At 43.9% G+C, this 23884-nt stretch overlaps 1 protein-coding gene across 4 annotated transcripts in view; it reads right to left on the bottom strand.

Annotated features, from left to right (window-relative positions):
- Nucleotides 1-23884, bottom strand: part of ASTN2 (astrotactin 2) — a 1092638-nt gene that overhangs the window by 181287 nt on the left and 887467 nt on the right. For all 4 annotated transcript variants that reach the window (XM_055128058.1, XM_055128127.1, XM_055128183.1 and 1 more), the window contains 2 exons: nucleotides 7424-7557; nucleotides 4855-5003 (listed from right to left, as the gene is read on the bottom strand). In XM_055128058.1, the coding sequence (XP_054984033.1) occupies nucleotides 4855-5003; nucleotides 7424-7557 (283 nt within the window). The remainder of the gene's footprint in view (nucleotides 1-4854; nucleotides 5004-7423; nucleotides 7558-23884) is intronic.

Raw genomic sequence — 23884 nt, 5'->3', positions numbered from 1 at the left:
GAACACACAGAGCAATGGCTTCTCTGGAGGAAACAAACGTGGGCGCCAAACCCAAGGGTCGGGGGGAGGAGACAAAGAGAGGCAGGGAGAGGGAGCATTCCAAACAGTCAGGCAAGTGTGTGTGCGTGCCTGTGTGTTCATCTGTGTATGTGCATGCATCTGTGCGCGCCTGTGTGTGTGAGAGAGAGAGACACTCAGAAGAGAGAGAGAGAGAAAGGGAGAGAGAGAGGGAAGGAGGGGAAGGAAGAGAGAGAGGGAAGGAGGGAGAGAGAGAGAGAGAGAAAGAGAGAGAGAGAGAGAGGAAAGGTGCCTGCCTCTATATCTGCTTGCACGCCCACGTGTACGCAGACACGTGAGCTGGTGAACAAATAAACAGCCTCAGCACTGGACTTGGCTGCAGGCATAAATCCAGAGAGATCAAAGGAGAAAGTCCACATTTCCCGATGTGGCCTCACCTGGCCAAATGTGTGAGTAATCCCTAAGTCTCTAACCAAAACAAGTCTTAAACCTGATTTTGTTGTTTTCTTCTTAACATGTTATGTTCCCTTTCATTTATTAAAATTTTATGGCAGTGAAAGCAGAGCAACTAAGATTTATGAGTACCTACAGTGTCCCAAGAACTATACTACATTTGACCCTCAAAATTGTTTGTGGGTTGTTAAGGGTGTGAGCACCCCAGGTCCCAGATGGGGAGACTTAAGAAAGAGGCTGGCTCACCCTAGACTTCTCAGTGAGCAGTGGTAAAACTAAATGTGGGTTTTCCACAGCCTACCCTCCTTCATTAGATGTATGTTTGCTAAGGCAAAACTCAGCCAGTGAGCTGAACACTTCACATTTAACTCACATCCATTTTGTAGAGGATTTAGATATGAAATGGAAGCAAAGAGATGAGGTTTGTGCTTCAAATATCCAACCCCAATCATCGACAGCATCGGCTGACCATGACACGTTTTTGAAGACTTATTATGTAGAGTCTGGAACAACATCAGACCCCTACGACCACACAGTGACTCCAGGAGTTAATGACAGAGTTGGAAATGTAAGACATTTAAATACCTACCCACATACAATGCAATTTAGTGAACACTAAACATCTATGTGTCTCAGACACGGTGGGAAGATCCCAAAACATGACTCTGGAGACAAAAAATCTTTATCTTGTTTGCTTAAAGATAATTGCTTGTGCAAAAAAAAACAAAAAAAATTGAGCATCAGATATTGAGATCAACAAGTCACACGAGGAAGATGGAGGTAGATGGGACATTTGGTTCAAACTTGTGAATGGCAGCAGGAAACAAAGGAAGTGATATCTGTATGGGGATAACAGAAAACTAGGTCATGAAAAAGAATTATAGCCTCCCTCTACCAAACAAACAAGCAAACAAAATACAATTACTAAATCAGAGCACCCTTGTTCTTAAAAAGTCCAAGAAAAAGTCACCTGGATTTCCCTTTTTGGAGTAGCTATAGAAACATAGGCTAGATTTCCTGAACTTATGGTCTGAAACAGTAAGATAATTTTTAAAAAAGAAAAGAAAAGAAAAGCACATAAATTAAGGTATCAAACAATTGGAAATCAGTCAACAAAGAACAAAGATCCTAGAAGTTGGAAAACAGATTATGTGAGTCTGAAAATTTCCCCCATTTTCAGTCTTTTAAAGAGTTTCCAGGTAGTCAGTTTTTTGTTGAACTATTGAATGTAATCAAAGTAAAGAGAAAGTAAAGTGAAATTTATCAACTACACAGGCGGTGTGGGGGGTTGGGGGGGAAGGGGGGAGGTATACTGTGATTCTTGGTGGTGGAATATGTGCACTGGTGAAGGGATGGGTGTCCGAGCATTGTATAACTGAGACTTAAGCCTGAAAGCTTTGTAACTTTCCACATGGTGATTCAATAAAAAAATAAATAGAATTAAAAAAGAGAGAGAAAGAGAGAGACACAGAGAGGGAATCACACAGAGAGAGGAAGAGAGAGACAGACAGTGTCAATTCCCTGAACTGAGAAGACAGTATTCTCAGTTTGAGGAGACCAAAAAGTTTGACTACAGTGTGTAAATCAGGGTAATGAATAAAAGAGTAATTCTGAAGGAAAATGAAAGACATTGCTGAAGGGTGCCTTTTCAATACTCAGCAGTGTACTGACTCATTAAAATATGTGAGGAACAACCAAGAGGATTAGATGGAACAGTCTCCAGTGCTCACAAAGGGACCATAAATAGGGTCTGTTTCTACCAGCCACACTGGAAAATCTCATAACTCATGGACTATTGTGCAGACCGCTTAGAAGGGTCTTGCCTCAGTAGTGGGGAATAATTAGCTCTAGACTAAACATTACTCTACTTCCACCTAACAAATCTTAAAATCAAGACCCAAAAGAATCAAACTGCTTCCAAATAACTGTGTCCCAGAAAAGAGTTCAAAAATATTTATAGGAATACCAAGAATATCCAGCACCCAACAAGACAAAAATCATCATGTCTGGCATTCAAAAAAAAAACAATTGCCTGGCATGCAAAGAAGTAGGGAAAAACAACACACAACCCAGAGAGAGATAAATCCATGGAACCAAGACGTTAAGTTAGAATTAGCAAAGACATTAAAATATCTATTGTCACTGCGTGACATATGTCAAAAATAGTTAAGACATAAAATATATTAACATAATTTAAATTGAACACTGAATGATGACAATTTCAATGACCAAAATAAAAAGTTTACCAGCTAGAATTAAAAATAGAGATGACTTTGCAGAAGTAAAGAAATATAGAAAGAAAAAGTTAAATGAAAACACCACCAGTGAAAGCAGGGGCAACCTCAAGGACCCATACACATATGACTAGAGTCATCAGAATAACTGGAGTCACTAAAAAAGAAGTAAGATGGGTGGAGACAAAGTATTTTTAAAACATCAAGGCCTCATATTTTCAAAATGCAATGAAGTCATAGGTTGACCGATCCAAAAAGGTCAATGAAATTCAAATTTAATGAAATTTGAAATTCAATAAAAATGTCTAAAACCAGTCATAAAAACAAAGAAGTAAGAGGAGAAATGTGGTATGTATATATAAGGAACAAAGATCGAAAGATTTCTCATAAGAAGCAATGCAAGTAAGAAGATGAGAGAAAGTTTTTCAATTATTTTTTTAAAAATACTATCAATTTAGAATTATCTACCCAACAATAATAGCTTTAAAAAGAAAGTAGAAAAAAATATGTCACTAGAGGACCTAAAACGTGACATCCATACTTTGCACCACTGATATATCAACTGTAGCACACCACATTTGATGGGGTTTAAAGTAGAAGGCAACCAATCTTATGGGGAAGTGTATATTTATATATATATGTGTATATATTTGTGTGTATACATATATAGAGAGAGATAGAGGGAAACAGAGAGAGATACAGATACATACAAACACACAAGACTCGACCTTTAGCAACATGTTAGTAATCTCTTATAGAAGGGCATAATGGCTCCTGGGTGAAATGCAACAATTTTCACAACCTTTCCTCTAAGGAAACTCTTTTGGATCATTTTTAGCAGATTATTCATAACAGGCAATACAAAATAAATTAGTTCAGTTCTGCTTTGGGGGCAGGGTTTGGGTTTTGGTATGGAAACATTCAAAAATATGATGATGAGAAGGTGTAGTGGTGGTGGGATTGGTATTCGAATATTAAATGTAATCAATTATTGTGAACTTTATAAAAATGAAATTAAAAATAAAATACAAAAAGAAAAAAGCATTCAGAACTTTTAAAAAATTATTAACTAAGTCACTGTCACTGTCACTGTCATCCCGTTACTATCGATTTGTTCGAGCGGGCACCAGTAATGTCTCTCATTGTGAGACTTATTTGTTACTATTTTTGGCATAGCGAATATGCCACGGGTAGCTTGCCAGGCTCTGCCGTGCAGGCACGATACTCTCGGTAGCTTGCAGGGCTCTCCGAGAGGGGGCGGAGGAATCGAACACGGGTCGGCCATTTACTAAGTAAAAATAATAATCAAAGAACTTACACATCTGACTAAAATGAATAACAACACAGCATAATGTTTTGGAAGAGAGAAATAAGGAGCAACATATGAGACCAGAGCAATAGTACAGTGGGTAGGGTACTTGCCTTGCATGTGGCCAATCCAGATTTGATGCCTGACACTCCATATGGTGCCCTGAGCCCCACCAGGAGTGATCCTAAGCACAGAGCCAGGAGTCAGGCCTTAATATTACCCGATGTGGCCCCCAAACAAACAAACAAAAAACAGTAACATACATTATAAAGTCCTTGTACTATATACAAAGTACACTGTATACCTGAAGGATACATTACAAGGTAGTGCCTTAGGAACAAGGTCAGGAGCATAAAGATGCAAAGGATAATCGACAGTGAAGAATGTCTTAACAAAGTCATTTAAGACAGACTTAAGAACTGAAGAGAAATTCAGGGGTTAAGGTATTTAGCTCCTATGTAGCCAATCCCAGTTTGGTCCCGCAAACACTAATAAGTGATACCTGAGCACAGAGCCAGGTGTAAGCCCCACACACTATAGGGTGTGATCCCCACACAAAATGAAAATGGTATCAATATGAAATCTGGAAGAACAGAATCTCATTACAGAATATCATTGACAGCAATTTGGTGGCTAATTATATATGTTACATGAAACACACAAATTCCTTGAAACACAAGAACACCCAGAGATCATTCTGAAAGCAATAGAAAGCCTAAACAGTACTTTTATCTCTGAGAAATATAATTTCTTTCTATTTCTTCCCCACCCCCCCACACACATACACACACACACACACACACACACACACACACACAGAGTTCTGGTCTTTCTACTCACCCGTATAGAGGTCTGTGTCAGTGTATTCATCCACCTTCTTGTGCTGTAGAATATAGTCGGAGACTTTGGTCCCGATAGCTGGTTGAACATCCACCCACTCCAAGGACACCACAGTGCTGGAGGGCTCCACTGTTGGGGACAGCCGCAGCCTAGAGGGGGTGACAGTTGGTTGGTTTGCCATGCAGAAATGGCTGGGCCCCAAGAGTCCGCACCCACATGTGTCAAGATTGCAGCACAGAATTCCGTGCCTGGGTTTCTCTCCTGATCCAACTCACTGCCCACGTTTTCTATGAATGCTGGTCATTTAATTCACCTTGCCCATCTTTGTTTCCTTGTCACGACAATGGCAGTAAGGACCATGGCTCAGGATCAGTGAGGGAACTAACAAATCCAGGCACAAGGCATTTTCTCTCAGGAAGCAGGTTAGCTTGTCTGTGTATTCCAACTCTATCCTCAATGATGCCTCCTTGTTCACTACATTGGCCTTGCTTCCAAAACCCTGGCTTCCCACTCTCCTGCTCTCCTCATCAGCCAACTCTTCCTTAAATCCATGGAGAGGGCAGGAACTCCAGAGGAGTTCCTTTCCAAAGCCAGGAATAACAACACGATTGAAGGTTAGACCTGCAAGGGTCCTGGGGAAGAGTGAAGTGTGATCCCCTCTCTCCACAGATGGGAAGCAGGGCTCACAAAAGGGGAACAGCTTGCACAACATCATAGCATCATAGAGCATGCTGGGGGGGGGCAGAACCAGGATGACCACATGGCTGGTTCCCTGCCCTTGATACACAACACCACGCTCCCTCTTACAATGGAATTTTCCTGCTCCCCCACCGTGTTGCTTCTTGAACTCTGTTTCCCCTTTGCTCCTTATTCCGCTCTGCTTCTTAATCGTACTCCTCTGGTCAAGATGACTTATCCTGGGGCTAGGGAGCTAGGACAGGGGTCCGGCTCATCCTTAGCACCACAACAGCTTGAGCATCCTTGGGTTGGAGCCCTGGAGACATCTAGCACTGCCGGTGTGGCCTGGATCAGGGGCTAGGCAGCCCTGCAGCCCCCAAACAACACTCTGCATCCTCAGGCTGTCACAGTGAATTGCCATCTGGTTGGTAGAGAACAGCAGGGAGGACGAGAATCTGGGCTCACTGAGCCCTACTCAAGAGGCCCAATAAAACCCAAACAGAATAAAGACGGCTTGTCCTTGCCCTCAAAGGGTGAATCTGCAGTCTCACGGTCTCCACCCCCCCGCCCCGCCCCACACACCCCCATACACCATTCACTTTCCTGAAAGCTGAAGGGGGCCGCTCCTCTCCTGGTGTACTCCTTCCTTTCCTAGTTCAGGTTAGAGTCACAAAGTGACCCCTCCTCATTCCCCCCAACTCCGCCTCCCCACCAACATACATGTCTCCCTTACGCCTTCTGTAAGCCTAATGTGCTGTCCTTATTTTTTATTTAAAGTTTTGAACTAAATCCTATTTTCCATTTTCCTGCCTTTTTAATTTTTTTTATAACTCTCCCACTGCACCCTCTTGTCCCAACCAAACCGTAAACTCCCTACATTGTCAGATTGAGTCTATCTTGTTGAACGGCTAGTTCCTGTGTCTGATAGATAACAGGTGATCAGAAATTATTTGTTGGAAGCTTGGACTAGAAGAGAGACATAGGCATGGGGGTGAGGAGGGTCATAGGGGTGTGCAGTAACTTTGAACATCCACACCATAAATTTGAAGACTATTGTGACCGTTTTACCTAAACCAAAATAATTTTTAAAAAATAGAATTAAAATTAAATTTAAATCTGAAAAAATTATGTGTGTGATGAGGCGACTGAGAGATGTATCAGTGCACGCTCTGTCTGCATGCAAGAGGCCAGTTTAATTATATGGTTCCTCTGAGCACTTCCAGGAGAACACCTGCACACTGGGTCAGAAGCAGCCCCTGAGTACCACCAGTTGTGGCTCCAAACCAAAACAAAATTATTTGTTGAACAAATGAGTGAATAAAAACTAACTTCCTTTGACTCAACAACGCCGAAAACGTGAAAACTAAACTATAACCACAGAACCTTAAAATATGCCCATCAAGGTGGCAGGTGGAAGGAGCGAGGGAGCACAGAGCTACTGGTGGAGAGATGTTGACGCTGGTGGTGGGACTGGTGCTGAAATACTGTATGCCCAAAACCCAACAATCAACCACTTTGTAAATCACAGTTCCTTCATTAAAAAAAATTAAGAGTATACTTTCAATATCTTGGTAGCCCCGTTGGGCAAATTAGGAACTGACCTATGGTCAGGTCCAGAAAAACCTCTTCTGAATAGAGAGAAGGAATCAGTGAGGAACCCCAAAGTGCAGATGAAAAGCTCAGGTTGCCGTGCTGGAATGGACCCCAGAGCCACATGTTGTTTATGCCAAAGCTCCTGGTCTCTTCGAAGGAGAAAGGAGGGACCCCAGAAACCTCAGAGGGCTGGTTCTGTATCCTGGGCCACCGAAGCTAGGCGTGGCCTGGGCGGGCAAGTCGGGAGCATGAGTCCTTGGCAGGGGTGGTGGGAACGAGAGGAGCCATACATACGTACACCGGCTGTGGGAGGGGGCTGCAGTTAGGGAGCCCGCTGGCATCAAAGGCGCTGAGGTCACACCTGCACCAGTCGTCGATCACGTCCCCTTTCCCTGAGCACCAGTAGGAGCTCATCAGCGCGCTCTTGAAGGCCTAGAACGAAGAATGGCAGAAAAGATGAGAATGATAAGGGTGGAGGTAGAGGCGCATGGGACATGTTCTCTGGGGCCTAAATCTCTACCGATTGCTGGCCAGAGTCTACCTGAGCCAGAGCGACCCCTGAGACAGGACAGAAACAATGTCCACAGCAAGGCAATTCGGGGCCAAACCCTCTACCTGTAGTAGCATTTCATCTTCACAACCTTTGTGCTTTTGAGACTATTGTAACTAGTAGTATCATTTCCCATTCTACTAACTAGAAAATATGGAAGGAAAGTAACTTGCTTTAAGCTCATAGCGAGCAAGTAGCAGAACTGGAAGCTAATCCCAGTACATCAAGTTCCAGGTCCTGACTGTGTGTTAGATACCTGTGACCATCTTATTATTCCCTTTCGAGACCCCCAGAAACTCAGTGGCCCATCCCCTGACATGCACATAGCCCCAGTCTTCACTCTATAACTTAGGCTCAGCTCCTGTCCACCTCCCTGTCTCAACATTCACCAGCTTCTGCTCTGACGTTCCTTCCCAGGTTGCCACGCACTCTCACGCAACTACCTACATTTACACCAACAGTGAATCCCTCACTGTGGCGTTGTATGCGCAAAAGGAGAAAACGGCAAAGCATTCTGCAAAGGGCTGGAACGGGAAGAGTCTTGGCTTTGCACGCAGGCCATCTCTGCCACAATGACTTAAGTTTGCCTTCCAGGCATGAAAGCAACCTCAGCACTACTCTGAAAGAGCATGACTGTGTTTTGACAGAACTCTGTCGAATGGCAGTGGCAGGCCACAGGCTGGCTTTGGCTCGAGGGGCGAAAGCGGCTGACCCTTGCTCGAATGATGATCAATGTTTTATTTAATTGGATGTGCCTTGCTTTTGCTTTAGATTAAAGCCCATTCTGTCATCTCAGCTAGAATTTCTTTCTTGGTTTTTTCTGGGGCCACATCCAGTCGTGCTCAGTCGCTCTTCCTGGCTCTGCACTCTGCTTGAGGCGCCACGCGGTGCTAGCCACCACTGCCTGCAAAGCATGCACTCCGCCCATTGAGCTATCTCTCCAGCCTCAGATTTTATTTTATTTTTTTTTTTGCAGTGCTAGGGATCAAACCCTTTTCTCATGCACAAAAGGTCTGAGCTTTAAAGCCAAGCCACCTTCTAAGCTACCTTGGTGTCTGTCTTTGGGGAGGGGGGGGCAGATGGAGACTCCCAACCAATGATCAGGGGGCCCTGGGCCTCACCTGGGATTCTTAGCCAACCACATTGGCAGGACAGTGCCAAGAGTCCATGGCTGCAATGCTGCTCAAACTCTGCTAGGGATACCCAAGCCACCTCAGCAGCACTGGGGGCCTCCAGAGCCTCATCTGGTTATGCTTGTCCTCAGGGCTCACTCGGTGATGCTTGTGGTGCCAGCATTGAATAGGATTGGACCAACCGTGAGTGATGCTCTGGACCCTATGCTGACCCCTACACTGGCTTTCCTAGGGTTGGCAAGTCGCTCATCCTCTGGACATTGTAACACGCTAGGTTACACCTCCTGTGACATTCACTGGCCTGCTCTCGTCACCCAACACTCCCAACACACCCCACTCTCTCCACGCCCACCACGCGCAAAGGGCTGGCTCCCTCACAACAGGGACATTTTCACGGGACTGAGCATGGTTACTCAGTCAATATTTACTGAAGAACTGGCCATTATAGGCTCAAGCTCAGATGTGGTTCAAGCTTTACCCACTCGCTCCATTTGCACTGACATTTCAAGGCAGATTGACTGGGGATTCCGGATATTTGGCAGCTCCCCTTCAAAGTTAGGGGTTCTTGAGAACATTGATCTCTTATTCCTTTGCCAGGACACACACTCTGGGGCCGTCCTTATTTTCTTTTTCAACCTGTTTGTTTTCATTTATAATTTCTCTTTGCACTTTTTTTTTTTTGCTTTGTTGGCACCCTTGGTGGCACTTGGGGGCTTACTCTTGGCTCAGTGCTTGAGGCGGGAGGGGGTGGGGACTCACTCCCAGCAGGATTAAGGGGATTGTGTGCTACTGGGGATTGGACCCAGGACTCCCAACATCTGAAGCATGTGCTCCAGTCTTTTGAGCCAACTACCCTGTCTGTTTTTTTTTTTTAATTGAACATTTCGTACAGCCTGCCATGAAGATCACCTGGTTATCACACATTCAGTTTTTCTCTCCTGGATGGTTCAAAAGACTTGTCCATGTTCAGTATACACATGTCAAGTGAGTCTGGGGTCAACCTCCTTAGCTTTCTGAAGCACAGATCTAGAAATGGAAGGTGTGTATCAAGAAACACCATTATGTAAGCCTCGGTCACATTGTTCCAATGCCTCTGCTGAACAGGCTCCAAATATCCCTGCCGTATGTTCTTACCCATAGCCTCTCCTAGGGGAGGAACAAATGATCTAATTTCTCTTGGATGAGGCATAGTGACCCACAGACATTAGAAAAAAAAAGTATAATAAAAGCTAATGTTTATGAAACATCAAATCACACAGTCTAAGGTACTTTAAGGGCACTGCAAATTGTAATCCTCACCCCAGTGCTGAGATGCCGCATATTCTGATATTCAATTATCTGGTGAGACCACCAGGAATCAGAATTATGTAGCTTTTATCCCCCCAGAGCACACAGCAAGTAAGTGGCAGAAGCAGAATCCCAAGCCAGATCTCTGGGACGCTCAGCTGAAGGTCTTTTCCTACTTAACCTCCCATGGCAGGGAGTGAAAACAAAGTTTAATGGCCAAACTCAGAAAATAAAAATACTCTTTCTTTTCTTTCTTTTTTTTTGCTTCAGTATGTGGTTTGAGGTTCTCAAGAGGCCCGGTAAAATTTAAATTTCAGATAAACAACATTCTTATTTTCGTTTTCGGCGTAAGTATATCCCATTTGGTGTTTGCAGAATAAGCATGGGGATCAAGTTCTGGTACCCAGAGCTGTTGTTGCTACCTGTCAGAAAAGTACCCTTGGAACCAAGGTCTGTTCCACCCCAGCACAGGAGGTGGGTGGGGAGTGGGGGCTCTCGTGAGGACAGAAACCAGATGGGAAGGCATGAGGTCATGCTGAATGACAGACCTCTCCTGCCCTCCCCCCACCCCCCCACCCCGTTTGTTAAGTTTCTCTTACTGAAATTAACATGTACAACTGCTGCTGGCTTCAGCTTCCCTAACATCTCCCGCCAGCACTGAGGGCTTAATTACGGTAATGGCGAAATCTGGGGCCATGGGTGAGAGTGACACAGATGGTAAGAAATCGCCCTGGACTCCAGCAAGCGGAGGAGAGAGAACATTCTGTTTGGCTGGTGCGTGCATTATTTTTTGTGTTGTGTGTATACCCGTGCGCACAGGCGTGTGTGTATGTGTGTGTGTGTGTTTGTGCGTGTGTGTGTGTGTGTGTGTGTGTGTCCCTGTGCGCACGTGTATGTGTGTGGCGCGGTTTTCCGTAACAGTCAGTCACTTGAGCTTGTGGAAAACAAAACAGGAAATCTCTCTGGACTTGGTGAGTTTCACCATCTGAGCAGCTCTTGGGAGGAAACCCTGCCTGTGAGTCTCCAACAGCCCCTGGCTCGCGCCCAGACCCTGAGGAGCAGAATGGGGACTGGTGAGGTGGCCAGGCCAATCCTGGACGGCGCACAAACAGGCCCTGATAAAAGGCCTCCATCAAACAAGGAGCCCTGGCTTGTGAAACTGCGAGAGCCAGCACCGTGTCAGCACAGGGTCGCCCTTGCCTGATGCTGTAGTCCCCGAGCTGCATCCTGTCCGGACTCCAGTTACGTCTCCGGGGAAGACAACTGGAGAAGCTTCCAGCTCCAAGGGACTCTGTAAATCATGTCATCTAATTCATTTTACAGATGCAGGTACTGAGGCCCAGAAAAGGCCAGCGTAGTGAGCTGGTCCAAGGTACTAGAGCAACCTTGGGGACGAAATTGCTCTTTTCCTTCCTCCACTTAGGCCTCCAAACGTTGCTTGGAGGTGCGTGTCCCGGCCCCACTCACAGAGCCCGTGGAGGCGCAAGGACAAGAACTGCAGTTGCTGTGAATTGAATCCTGGTATCCTGGATTTTCCCCAGTCACAGGGGTAGAACAAATGCCAAGACTGCCTCCCCAAACATCCTTTCAGCTGGTCCTCAGATCACGTGCTTTAGTGTTGTTTGTGTGTATGCAAGTGTTTGTGTGTGTGTGTGTGTGTGTGAGAGTGAGTGTGTGTGTGTATGTGTTTTCGCAGAGAAGAAAAGGAAACCTTACACTGGAGCCATTGTTGACTCCTGGCTTTAGAGTAAGTGAAGGGACTTAGAGAAACAAATCCTGTACTTAATACAAAAAGGGCTACATTTGCATGCCCACTGGTTTTCATAACAAAGAAGGTTTGCATTTCCACTACTTGTGAATGCTTCCAACTTCTGGCTAATTAGCTAGCAAACCACGCTGGGCAGGAGGAGAAAACAGCCACAGAAATGTTAAGCAATCAAAATAAACTGGGATTACTCCCCAACTCTATGGTTACTTTCCTATTTGAACTTGCATAAGTTAGCCCTTGCTTGAGCCTCAATTTCCCTATCTGTAAAACAAGGACACAGAAGATATATTTTAAAGGCTTCATTAAACTCCCCAAACTTCCTCCTCCATACCACATGCTGTCTCAATGCCAGAAAGGAGATGAACAACACCCAGTCCCTGACTTCAAAGGACTCCCAGTTTAATGGTGAAGACACACACAATTACAATTATTATGGTTCAAAGACTATGAAGTAATACACACAGGAGGTTGTGGGAATACCAAAAAAAAAGGGGGCACTTCCAGCTCTAAAAAATGTTGACAATGTCTTAGCAACCTGAAATTTGAAATAAACAGGGGCTGAAGCAATGGGATAGGGGTCCGAGATACATGCATTGCATTGACCCCAGTTTGATCCTTGACCCACATGCCCCCACCCTAGCACCACCAGATCATCCCTCAGCACTTCCAGGGTGGCCTAGGTAGCCCTCAGCATGTAAGCCCCAAGCAGCACCCACATCCTCTGACCCTAACACTGAACCATGCAGCCCAGTCAGCTAAGTGACCACAGGAGTATCCTCTGGGCCTCTTGAACTCTTCTTGAGACACATACACACATACACTGTATCATGTATCACTATCATCTGGTTGCTCATCAATTTGCTTGAGTGGGCACCAGTAACTTCTCCATTGTGAGACTTGTTACTGTTTTTGGCATATCGAATACGCCACGGGTAGCTTGCCAGGCTCTGCCATGTGGGTGAGATACTCTCGGTAGCTTGCTGGGCTCTCCAAGAGGGGCGGAGGAATCGAACCCAGATCGGCCAAGCGCAAGGCAAATGCCCTACGCGCTATGCTATCAATCCAGCCCATACACTACTGAAATAAATGCACTGTATTTGATTGAGTCATTTGCAGGCTGTCACTAAACCCCTGGATTAAATTCCGTGTACTTTATTTCATAATGACCGCATTTGCTACGCTACATATTATGCTTAGGGATTGACACCAAGTCCGTTACTTTTTTTTATTTTCAGATGGTTTAGGACTGAAATGATGTTCTGGAGTCTTCCTTCAAAGCTTGGGGATTTTGTTATATCCACAGTACTAATAGGCTTGGTCCTGTGGCTCCCCAATTCATACCAATTGAGGAAGTGAAAGGTCTCCTAGAGAGAAAAATAATCAATTACCTTTCTACCCCTGACTCTCTGTCTGCACGGCTCAGAAACAGGACACTGGTCACTGGTATTTGTGGGATTTAAGTATAAGTCCACATGAATGAAACAGTTCATGAAACAAACTAATTTACAAATATCAAAAGCAAAGAATGTGTGTATATGGTGTGTGTGTGTGTGTGTGAGAGAGAGAGAGAGAGAGAGAGAGAAAGAGAGAGAGGAGAGAGTATTTATTCAAAAACTAATTGAGTGAGCGGCAGTGGGCTGGTCTCTTGCCCGCCACATGAGTTCAGTGGCCACTAGCTGCTTCCTCACCCCAGTCTGCAGCTGCACTGCCAACAGATGCATGAAGGAGGGAACAGGGCCACCAGGTTGGTTGATGATCAATTGCCATTTATTCCATTCTCCCCAAGCACCTGTTCCAGTCTCACTAAGCTCCACATTCCAGTCTCACACTGCCCCTCCTCTTCCTGTACCCCATGCTGGTCTCTCAGTGCTGTCTCTCCTCCTTAGTCTAGACCTCGACCTCTCTAAGCATTCCAGGTAGGAACTACACCCATAGGTTAGATAGCACAACCAACATATGAATGCCCTTCCTTCCTTCCTTCCTTCCTTCCTTCCTTCCTTCCTTCCTTCCTTCCTTCCTTCCTTCCTTCCTTCCTTCCTTCCTTCCTTCCTTCCTTCCTTCCTCCCTTCCTCCCTCCTCCCTTCCTTCCTCCCTTCCTCCCTTCCTCCCTTCCTCCCTTCCTCCCTTCCTCCCTTCCTTCCTTCCTTCCTTCCTTCCTTCCTTCCTTCCTTCCTTCCTTCCTTCCTTCCTTCCTTCCTTCCTTCCTCCCTTCCTTCCTTCTTTTCTCCCAGGGAAGCTCTTCTAAGACAAAGATCCCCTGCTAGAAGATCCTCACAAGGGTGCCTGGAAGTTCATCGGGGGTTGCCTTTCTCCTTTCCTTAGTCCAGCAATCATTTAAACATTTATCTTAATTCTACTTAATAATATTAGTTGTTTTGTATGGACACAGTAAGAGATACCTTAAGCTTATAGGGTGGCTCTCCTGGGGACATCTCTCTATAAATCCCAGTCCACAGTGCTCAGGTCAGATGAGCACTTCCTAACCCTAAGCAGCGTCCTTGTCCAGTTGTTTCTCTTTGGATCATGACAGAATTTGTCCGTGACCATGCTCTTAACTTATAGTTAAGTATTATGGCACTTGGCCTGGCCCATTTCGATTCCAAGGTAGCTCAAAGCTTTCCCTGGGTCCATCAAATCCCTGCTTTGGGGTTCTAGGAACTAAGGGCAACTGAGGCTTAAGTTGGATAAACAGATGCCCAGAAGTGAATATTAATCAGAGTCAATTAACTGCCAAGTTACAAAACATAGCATTAACTCACTTCCTGTGTCTATACAAAAAAGGACATTGCTATACAGTAAACTATGAAAAGGACATAAGGAAAAGAGAAAAGCAATATTTCACTTACAAATACAAGTCCAGAGATTTCTGAGGAATTTGACTTTACAAGTCACAGGTACTGTGTTGGGGATAAAGGTGATTAATCAGTTGGGGAAGCAGAGCACAGAGAAGAGGTTAAAGATAAACACAGAAAATGGGAGTGCCTCAGGAGCACTGTGATGGGTGTAATCCAATAAACATAAGCTCCCTGCAGCCAGGGAGAAAGAACAAACCAATGCTATTCTATATCTCCCCTTTTGCTATCTGAGAGAGAGAGAAAAAGAGAGAGAAAGAGAGAGAGAGAGAGAGAGATTCCTCTTACCCAGGATTACTTGTATCTCCCTTCTCAGCACTATTCTTGCAAGAATCCCTTCTGAACTTGAACCACCTCTAATTAGAGCTTTGGCTTCTTTACCTGGCTATTGCTGAATCTATGGCTCTTCTCCCATCTCCTCCCCACAGTTATGACTCTAGTAGTTACTGTGGAAGTGGGAGGGGGGAGAGGGTAAGGGGAGGGACTCTGGATAATGTAGTCAAAACAACTGGTTCTTTTAAATCTCACCTACATGAAGGGCAGCCAATCAGAAAGACAATGGAACTGGCTAAGGGATAGAGATAGCAAACTTTTAAAGAGGAACAGTATCAGACAATTTCTTTGACTCTACCCTTGGGCCCAGAGGGAAGGTGGCCTCTCTATGATCCTTTAACCTATCAAAAGTGAGAGCTCACTTTTCCTCCAAAAAGCAGAAAAAGTGGCAGTTCTCATCCACCTGTGTGTAGCCAGAGAACCAAGAAAAGCCACAGGGACAAAGAGTAGCAAGGAGAGAGATCACAAAGCATCGCATCGGCAACAGACAAGGATATTGCAGAACATCAGCAGATAATTAAACCAGGAAGGCGATGGATCAATTCATGAAAACTACCAGTGAGAGAATCACTGAGGCAGAGAATCAGTGTGAGGCCAGCATGGACCAAAGACCATGTACATGGAACATCAGGGAAGAATGGTTACTACAAGAAGTCAGCATAAGGCCATGACATAGGACATAAGGTGCCACAAAACTAGCTTCATAAATCTGTTAAATGAATAAATTCATAAACACCTGGAATTCAGGATGTTAATTTTACATACAATAATTCAAGGACCCACTCAGGAGTTAGCCAGTTTCCTGATAACATTATGATTTGATAGGTACCATTTTAGGGGAACTCCAGGAAAAGTTTTATCTACTAGGACCCTGCCCTCCTGGGAAGAATTTGTCTCTCCTTATTACTATTTAAACTTTCTACTTTACACATCTCCATGCAATTTAAATACAGTACATAGGACACTTGCTTTGCACAAAGCCAACCTGAGTTTGACTCCTGGCACCCCATATGGTCCCAGGCACATTTCTTGGACTGATTCCTCAGTGTAGTACCAGGACTAAGCCCCGAGCACCACAGAGCGTGGCCCAAAAACAAACAAAAAAGAGTCAAAATGTGTCCCCAAAGTAGCTCTTAAAATTCCACAAATACATAACAGAATGAATGCTCTAACAGGGATGAAGCTTGTGTATTTGCTATTTTTTTCCCTTATTCTCTTTTTACATCAAAGAGTTGACAGAAATACAGAGCCTTATCATTAAAAACAAAATAAAAGCCACCAAATTTTCTTGAAGACACTTAAAGGGGAATAAAGGTGAAATAAATCCTTTTTGCAGACGTTTAGGATTACAGCAGAAGAGAAGTAGTAGTAGGTTGATAGCATTTTGCCTAGGCAAGGCTTGAAGGGCTCGAATAAGAAGTTCCTAGCGTCCTAGGAAGCTATGGAAAGAAGTGGCAATGGATGACATCCTAGTTTTGCAGAGAGTGAAATTCCTGAGGCCATATTTCACTGGTCAAAAGGCACTTAGGATGATGAACATAGACGTATTAATTAAGGCATTGGATTTGTTTGCGCACACACAGAGAGAAGCTTCTAGCCTACTCCAGACCTCTCGGCTAGGACCTCTCTGGGTCATCTAAATTAGATCACATCCCTAACTGCTATGGTTACCATAGATACCCATTGCGCATTTCCTTCTAATAGTTTCAGAAGTTGGAAACCGGAAGCTAGACAGAATAGAAAAAGGTATATCCCTGTGCCCTGAAAGGAGATTTGCTTTTTGCCTCATTACAAATCAGTGACAGTACTATTAAGCAGCATGTGTGAGAACATATTTGAGGAGAGAAGTGGGAACTGTCCATTGACTTAAGTCTTCTTACTCCCAAGCAGAGAGCAGGACAGCAAATAGAGTGACTTTTAAAACATGACCTTCGGGAGAAGACCAAAGGGCTAAAGCACATACTTTGCATAAGGTAGGCCCAGATTTGATCCTTGGCACTGCCTGGTCTTCAAGCACAGTTAGGAGTAACCCAGGAACTACAAGTAGCCCCCAGCACCAGAGGGTGTGACAGAAACAATAATAATAAACTACAATAGGATTATAATGCTCTGTGATAGTCTTGCATCATAAGATGGATCTAGGTTCCATCCTTTTGAGAGTGAGGTCTATGACTGTTGGCCCAGAAGAAATATATCTACTTCTATTCCTAGGTCCATGTCTCAGGGTTCTTCCTCTTGGAATGAAGGCATCATATTGGAAAGAAGTAAAAACCACATGGGGAGGTCATGTGCAGGTACTCTAGGCAAAAAAAAAAAAAAAGTCCAATAGCAAGGGTCATCTGTTGATCTGTTGGATATGGGGACAGGGATAGAGGTGCCTTTGAAATGACTCCAGTCAAATCAATCAACTGACTGTGAAAAGGTGAGATATATTGAATTAAAAGTGCCCAAACTCGGCTCATAAATGCTCAGGCCCGTGAAAGAAAATAGCAAAACCATCTTAAGTCACCATGCTTTAGGACTGCATAGTAGTACTGTCGCACTGTCGTCCCATTGTTCATCGATTTGCTCAAGCAGGCACCAGCAACGTCTCCATTGTGAGACTTGTTGTTACTGTTTTTTGGCATATCAAATATGCCATGGGTAGCTTTCCAGGCTCTGCCGTGCAGGTGGAATACTCTCAGTATCTTGCCGGGCTCTCCAAGAGGGATGGAGGAATTGAACCTGGGTCGGCAGCTTGCAAGGCAAATGCCCTACCTGCTATGCTATCGAATAATTAGAACAGCAGAAAATTTACCTCGGAACAAACCCAAAGGATTGCCAAGAATGGGAACAACTGGAGAACCACAGAAACTCTGAAATCACAAACATATCCCTGGACTCAGAGGCCCCAGAGGACATAGAGAAGATTCTCCAATAATATTGTTTCATTCAAAGCCATTTCACTGTAACATTGATAAGCATGTCAGGGTGAATTCCTAGCTAGAGTTATTATGTGTATGGCCACTATCTGCATGTATCCCCCTGCATCCTTGTGGTTTTTCCCAAATATATGCATGTCCAATTAATGCTCTATATTATGTTAAATCCTCCCTGTTGGAGTAAACGTCAGTGTATGCATATGTGGGTGTGCGTGCATGTACGTGCTCTGACATAGGCTTGTACCCAGGACTGAGCCTCATCTGTATGATGAACTGTCCAGTTAGCCTCTGGATACCCCTGATCCTGGACTATAATAAATGGGTTGGAAAACAAGTAAATAAATAAATGATGCATACAAATTATTTTTCCATATTAGAAGTGACTAAGGTATTTATTGATAAGTGCCTAAGACCAGAAAAACACCAGGGGAAATTAACTTTTGTTTCTAACAATTTGCCTTGTGTGGGACATCAATTTTCTTACAAATCTTTTCTAATTTAACAGTTTTCAAGGACCTATGGACCTCACCGAATAACTGAGCATCCTCAAAGATGCTTTACCACAAATCCCTAGCATTTCAGATGAAGAATTTTCAAGGGTGGCAATGGTCCTCATAACTTTGCACAGATGAAGAGGCCCAAAGGAGAGAAGGGAAAAGTCTTGGAGTGATGCCAGAACCTCAACCAACATTCAGTCTACCAGGCTGTCTTCCTTTGGATTTGGGTTTATGCCATCAATCTGCTCTGATGTTGGACTGGGAAAAAAAAAACCACAAAAACAACATTTACTGGGTGCGTGCTGTGCACTTTAAACCCATTTCCTCATTCCCTCCTGTTGAGAACCTTTGAAGACAATCTGTTACATCCACCTCCACATTACAGATGAGGAAACTTAGATTCCAAGGTGGAAGCTGCCTAAGCAAAGTCACCAAGTGGAAAAGCAACCGACAAACTTGAATTGAGACCATTTGATCCTGAAGCCATTTTCCCAGGAATTACCATCATGAGCAACAGTCTTTGTTTAACCGGAGGATATTGGCAATAGTACTAAGCAAGCCCAACATTGTCCTTAATGCCTCTATCACTTCCCCCAACAAACTTCCTTACTTTTATTAACTTCATTTCATTTCCCAACAACCTATTTCATTAATCCAATCATAGTGTCTAATTTACATTGGTGCCAAGGTCTACAGTAAGTAGCATAGTTTGGACATGATCACAAGATGTTTGACTAAAGAGACACACTGATAAGATAATCTATTTTAAAATATTAGTTATACTCCCAAATCCTACATGTCTTTTAGCATCTATTGGTATTTTTCTCTGTGCTAATTGCAACGGATCAAAGAAAATATCAGGGGTACATTGCCACTTTGATAGGTCAATTTTCACCCATTCCACATAATTTTATATAATGGAAGTCACAGGAGAGAATGGCATCCTGAGAGGGTGAGAATATAAAGAATGGAAAAAGCAAGACCTTTAAAGCAGGGTAATCCCAGGAAGCTCTAGTATTTCTTGAATCAGTAAGTGTGTGAGCTTTACCCTTTCTGGGTCTTATTGCAACTTGTCATTTTTTGAGTTTGGGCATGCAAATCACAGCAGAGTTTATTTTGTCTTTCCTTCCCTCCTTCCTTCCTGATTTGGGTTTTTTATTTTTTCCTACCCAGACTTTCTTGATCCCCTTTAACACGTTCACATCAGTGCCACAATTTCTGTTAGGACACAGCCAAGTGTAAACTATGTATCAATGCCAACATATTCAAATTTCCCATCCTAAATATACTGCCTGGAATCCTTTTAAAAGTCTGCTCCAGAGAGCAAAATTCTAGATAGTGGAAGGGTCAATGGTTGGCAGGAGTTAGCAGGATAGGAGGGAAGTCTAGAGGATTCCCAGGCGATGAGACAATTCTATGTGATACTAGATTAGTGTAGGCATATCCTCCTCCATTTGTCCAAGCCCCTCCAAGGCACACCAAAACTGGCCCCTGAGGCAAACTAGGGATTTGGAGGGAGATACTGATATGTCACTGTAAGCTTGCTGATTATAACAAATGCATCCTCTGGGTGAGACGCTGATAATGGAAAAAGCTCGATAAGGCGTCTTCTTTACCTTATGTTCAATTATGTGGGAATCTAGGGTTGGAGAGATAGCACAGTAGGTAGGATGTTACCTTGCACAAGGCTGACCTGAGTTCAATTCCCCAGAAACCCATATGGTCTCCTGAGGCTGCCAGGTGTAATTCCTGAACAGAGAGCCAAGAGTAGCCGCTGAGCATTGCTGGATGTGGCTTCAAAATGTAAATATATATATATATATATATATATATATATATATATATATATTTGGGGGGGAATCTCAAAGAACTGCCAACTTTGGTCAGCTAATCACTTATCTTAGAGGAGGTAACACAAAGAGCCATTGCTGATTTTTGAAGAAAGGGAAGGTAAAATGAGAGCCCACAAGTGATCCCAGGTGAGGGTTTCCTGATGCGGGGCCAGATTCTAGGTTCTGCTCCTTTCTTTGAGACTCCCAATATCTGGAGTATGCAGTCCTGTTGCTATTAAGTAAGTATGTGTGGGTTCAAAGGAAGGACAGGGGAGAACAGAATCCTTTGACCTCAAGTTCCAGTTCCCATGCCTTGCACCATGATGCCTTGATCCCACCTCTTATTTTCAGGCTCTAAGTCAAACCCTTGTCCCCTTCACAGAGCCACTCAGTGAAGAAAGACAACCCCGCCAAGACCTGTATGAAAAATGGGTTTTTCTTGTGTGGAAAAACTGCAGTTCATGGATGGTTCTCTGAATCACACAAATGACACCTGATTCCCTGTCACTGTCACTGTCATCCCGTTGCTCATCGATTTGCTCCAGCAGACACCAGTAACATCTCCATCGTGAGACCTGTTGTTACTGTTTTTGGCATATCGAACATGCCACGGATAACTTGCTAGACTCTGCTGTGTGGGCGAGATACTCTCGGTAACGTACCAGGCTTTCCAAGAGGGGCAGAGGAATCGAACTGGGATAGGCCACGTGCAAGGAAAATGCCCTGTTGCTGTGCTATCGCTCCACCTGATTCCCTGTGTCAGAATAAACTTGGATTTTCAAGTCTGTCTGCCCTGCGTGATAAGAGCATGCAACAATGCAGCCTGTTTACCTGAGTGATAGGGAGAAGAAAGATGCTACCACACCAGCCCACCTCCAGAATACACTTAACTTTGTAACAGAAAAAAATTATTAATGGATAAATATGCAACCCACTGAGATGCTCCAACATGGGGCCTTGCCAGTTGTCTGTTCCCCAAGATGTATGTACTCAGACAAGATGATAGCTCACACAATCCTTTCTAATACCAGGAGCTTTATTCCTTATCAGTCCACCTCATATCCTGCTTCCATCTATCTCATGGAGAGAACAAAGTGCTAGGTTGGAATGTAATAAAAATAGAGTCTTTTACAGCATTTCTGTATGTCAGCCGTGGTGCCAGGGGTTTGAGACCTGGGATCTTATCAATGGACATGGTAATACCATGAGGCTCGTAGAGATCCTATTGGATAGGGAAGGAGACTGGATCCTCATGGAGTTTGGGATTCTTTCCCACATCACATAGTCAATACCTAACAAAACCAACTTCAAACTCAATTTCTTCAACTACTGAAGTCCAAATGCTTAACTACCATCAGCAAGTTAAACCCTCATAAGAAGCCCCATGTAGTAGGTTGCAAAGTTTCCAGTGCAACTTTTGAAAAAGATGGAATTTTTTTTGTGTTAAGGGGAGGAAAATTTGAGAGGGGGGTGATGCTATCCAGTGATACATTTGATGTCATATATCTGGAAGGATTCAGAGTTAGGAGTAAAACACAGGGCTGATTGCGAAGACCAATCTTTCATTTCTCTCCAAATCACTTTTTTTCCTTAGAGGTACAAAGTAGCCTCAGGAGGAGACATGGTGATGAGTCACCCTTGTTCAGGTTGGTCCCAAGTCCTTAGTGGTCAGAATATTTCCTATCAGAGTTTCCAGGGACACAAATTCAATGGGATAGTAACTGATAGTGTGTTTAAACAATTCGGGGTAGGAGAGGGTATTCTTTGCAGTCATATAAACTTGGTAAAGCTAAGATCAAAAAAATTTAAAAATACTCTCTGCACAAAAGATCCCCAAGATAATTAATAGGCTGGGGACTGGAGCAATAGCACAGCAGGTAGGGCATTTACCTTGTATGCGCCTGACCCAGGTTCGATTCCTCCATTCCTCTCAGAGAGTCCAGCAAGTTACCGAGAGTATTCCACCCGTATGACAGAGTCTGGCAAGCTACCCGTGACATATTTGATATGCCAAAAACAGTAACAACAAGTCTCACAATGGAGACATTACTGGTGCCCGCTTGAGCAAATCGATGAACAATGGGATGATGGTGCAGACAGATAGTGCTAATTAATAGGTTAGCAGTCCCTTGTAAATCCTAACAAGCTAATATATAAATGGTAGCATTTATCAAACATCTCTGTCCAGAGAACTTGTTTTATTCTCCCACCTGGCATATGGGGAGTGGGGCGGGGGCATTTAAACCTCTGTTGAATATTCTCCAGGCTGTATTCATTGATATTCTAAGATGGACACAAGCCCCGAGAGAAAATAGACGATGCCCCTACTCTGTCAGTAACTGAAACTTTGGCCCCATTGATTTACCTCTCTGGGGCACAGTTAACACATCTATAAAATCAAAGGTGTTGTGTGTTTCTCTTCCTAAGGCCCTGACCTTGGCCATACAGGATGTGTACACAGGTGTCTGCTCAGCTTCTGCTAAGGCTGCCCTGATTCCTGCACACTGTTCCCAGATATCCTTCTCAGGTGCCCGCCCTGGCTCCCACACCTGGGTCACCCCCATTAGCCTGAGCTCTAGATTGCCCTCTGCACTTGTACAGACTGTACTACTTCTCACTTCAAGCTCAGTCATTTGGTGTCACTGTGCTGATGTCAGGCCCTGCAAACCTTTGGCCTCTCTCCAGCATCACCTACCTCTTGCCATGGTCCTTTTGAATCATCTATTCTCCTGTAGGGCTTCCTCCTTCTTAGCTTTAGCATACTATTTCCTCTCCTCAGAACACTCTTCCCCATACAAACAACTCCATCTACCCACTAATCCATTGGCTCCCAATTTAGAGACCACCTCCTGTGAACACTATTTGCTGACCCCATAAAGAAGGAAGGGATCAAGGGATCCTTGTCTCAGGAGCTCATCTATCCCCACTTTTCTCTTTCCTTTTTTTTTCTTTTTGGGTCACACCCGGTGATGCACAGGGGTTCCTCCTGGCTCATGCACTCAGGAATTACTCCTGGCAGTGCTCGGGGGACCATATATGGGATGGTGGGATTGGAACCCGGGTCTGCCACATGCACAGCAAACGCCCTACCTGTTGTCCTATCACTCCAGCCCACTTTCCCCACTTTTCTCAACCTTACATTCAATTTAGTGCTTTCTACATTATTTTTCATCCTATTGTTTGTCTGTTTCTACATTATTTTTCATCTTATTTGTCTGTTTCTCTTAACAGAGTGCACAAATTGAGATTAGGTCTTTTCTTTGTTTATATATATACATATATACGCATATATACACATATATACACATTTTATGTATATGTGTATGTATACACAAGATCCCTCCTATCTGATATATATACATATATATACATACACATATATACACATATGTATATATGTATAAATAAACGCATACATCAATCTCTGGTGGTCAGTGTTGCTATTCTGACATGCCATCTACAAGAATCTTTAGTTAGATCCACTATAACACCATCATTCATTAATCATATGGTCTATCAAAAACTATTCATTTTAAGAACTCTAGCCCGGTTTTATCTTGGTTCCGTCTCTCTTTTGATCTTCTTC

Source organism: Sorex araneus, chromosome 1 (assembly GCF_027595985.1).
Source record: "Sorex araneus isolate mSorAra2 chromosome 1, mSorAra2.pri, whole genome shotgun sequence".
Taxonomy (NCBI): domain Eukaryota; kingdom Metazoa; phylum Chordata; class Mammalia; order Eulipotyphla; family Soricidae; genus Sorex; species Sorex araneus.
This window is presented reverse-complemented; position numbering and strand designations above follow the sequence as displayed.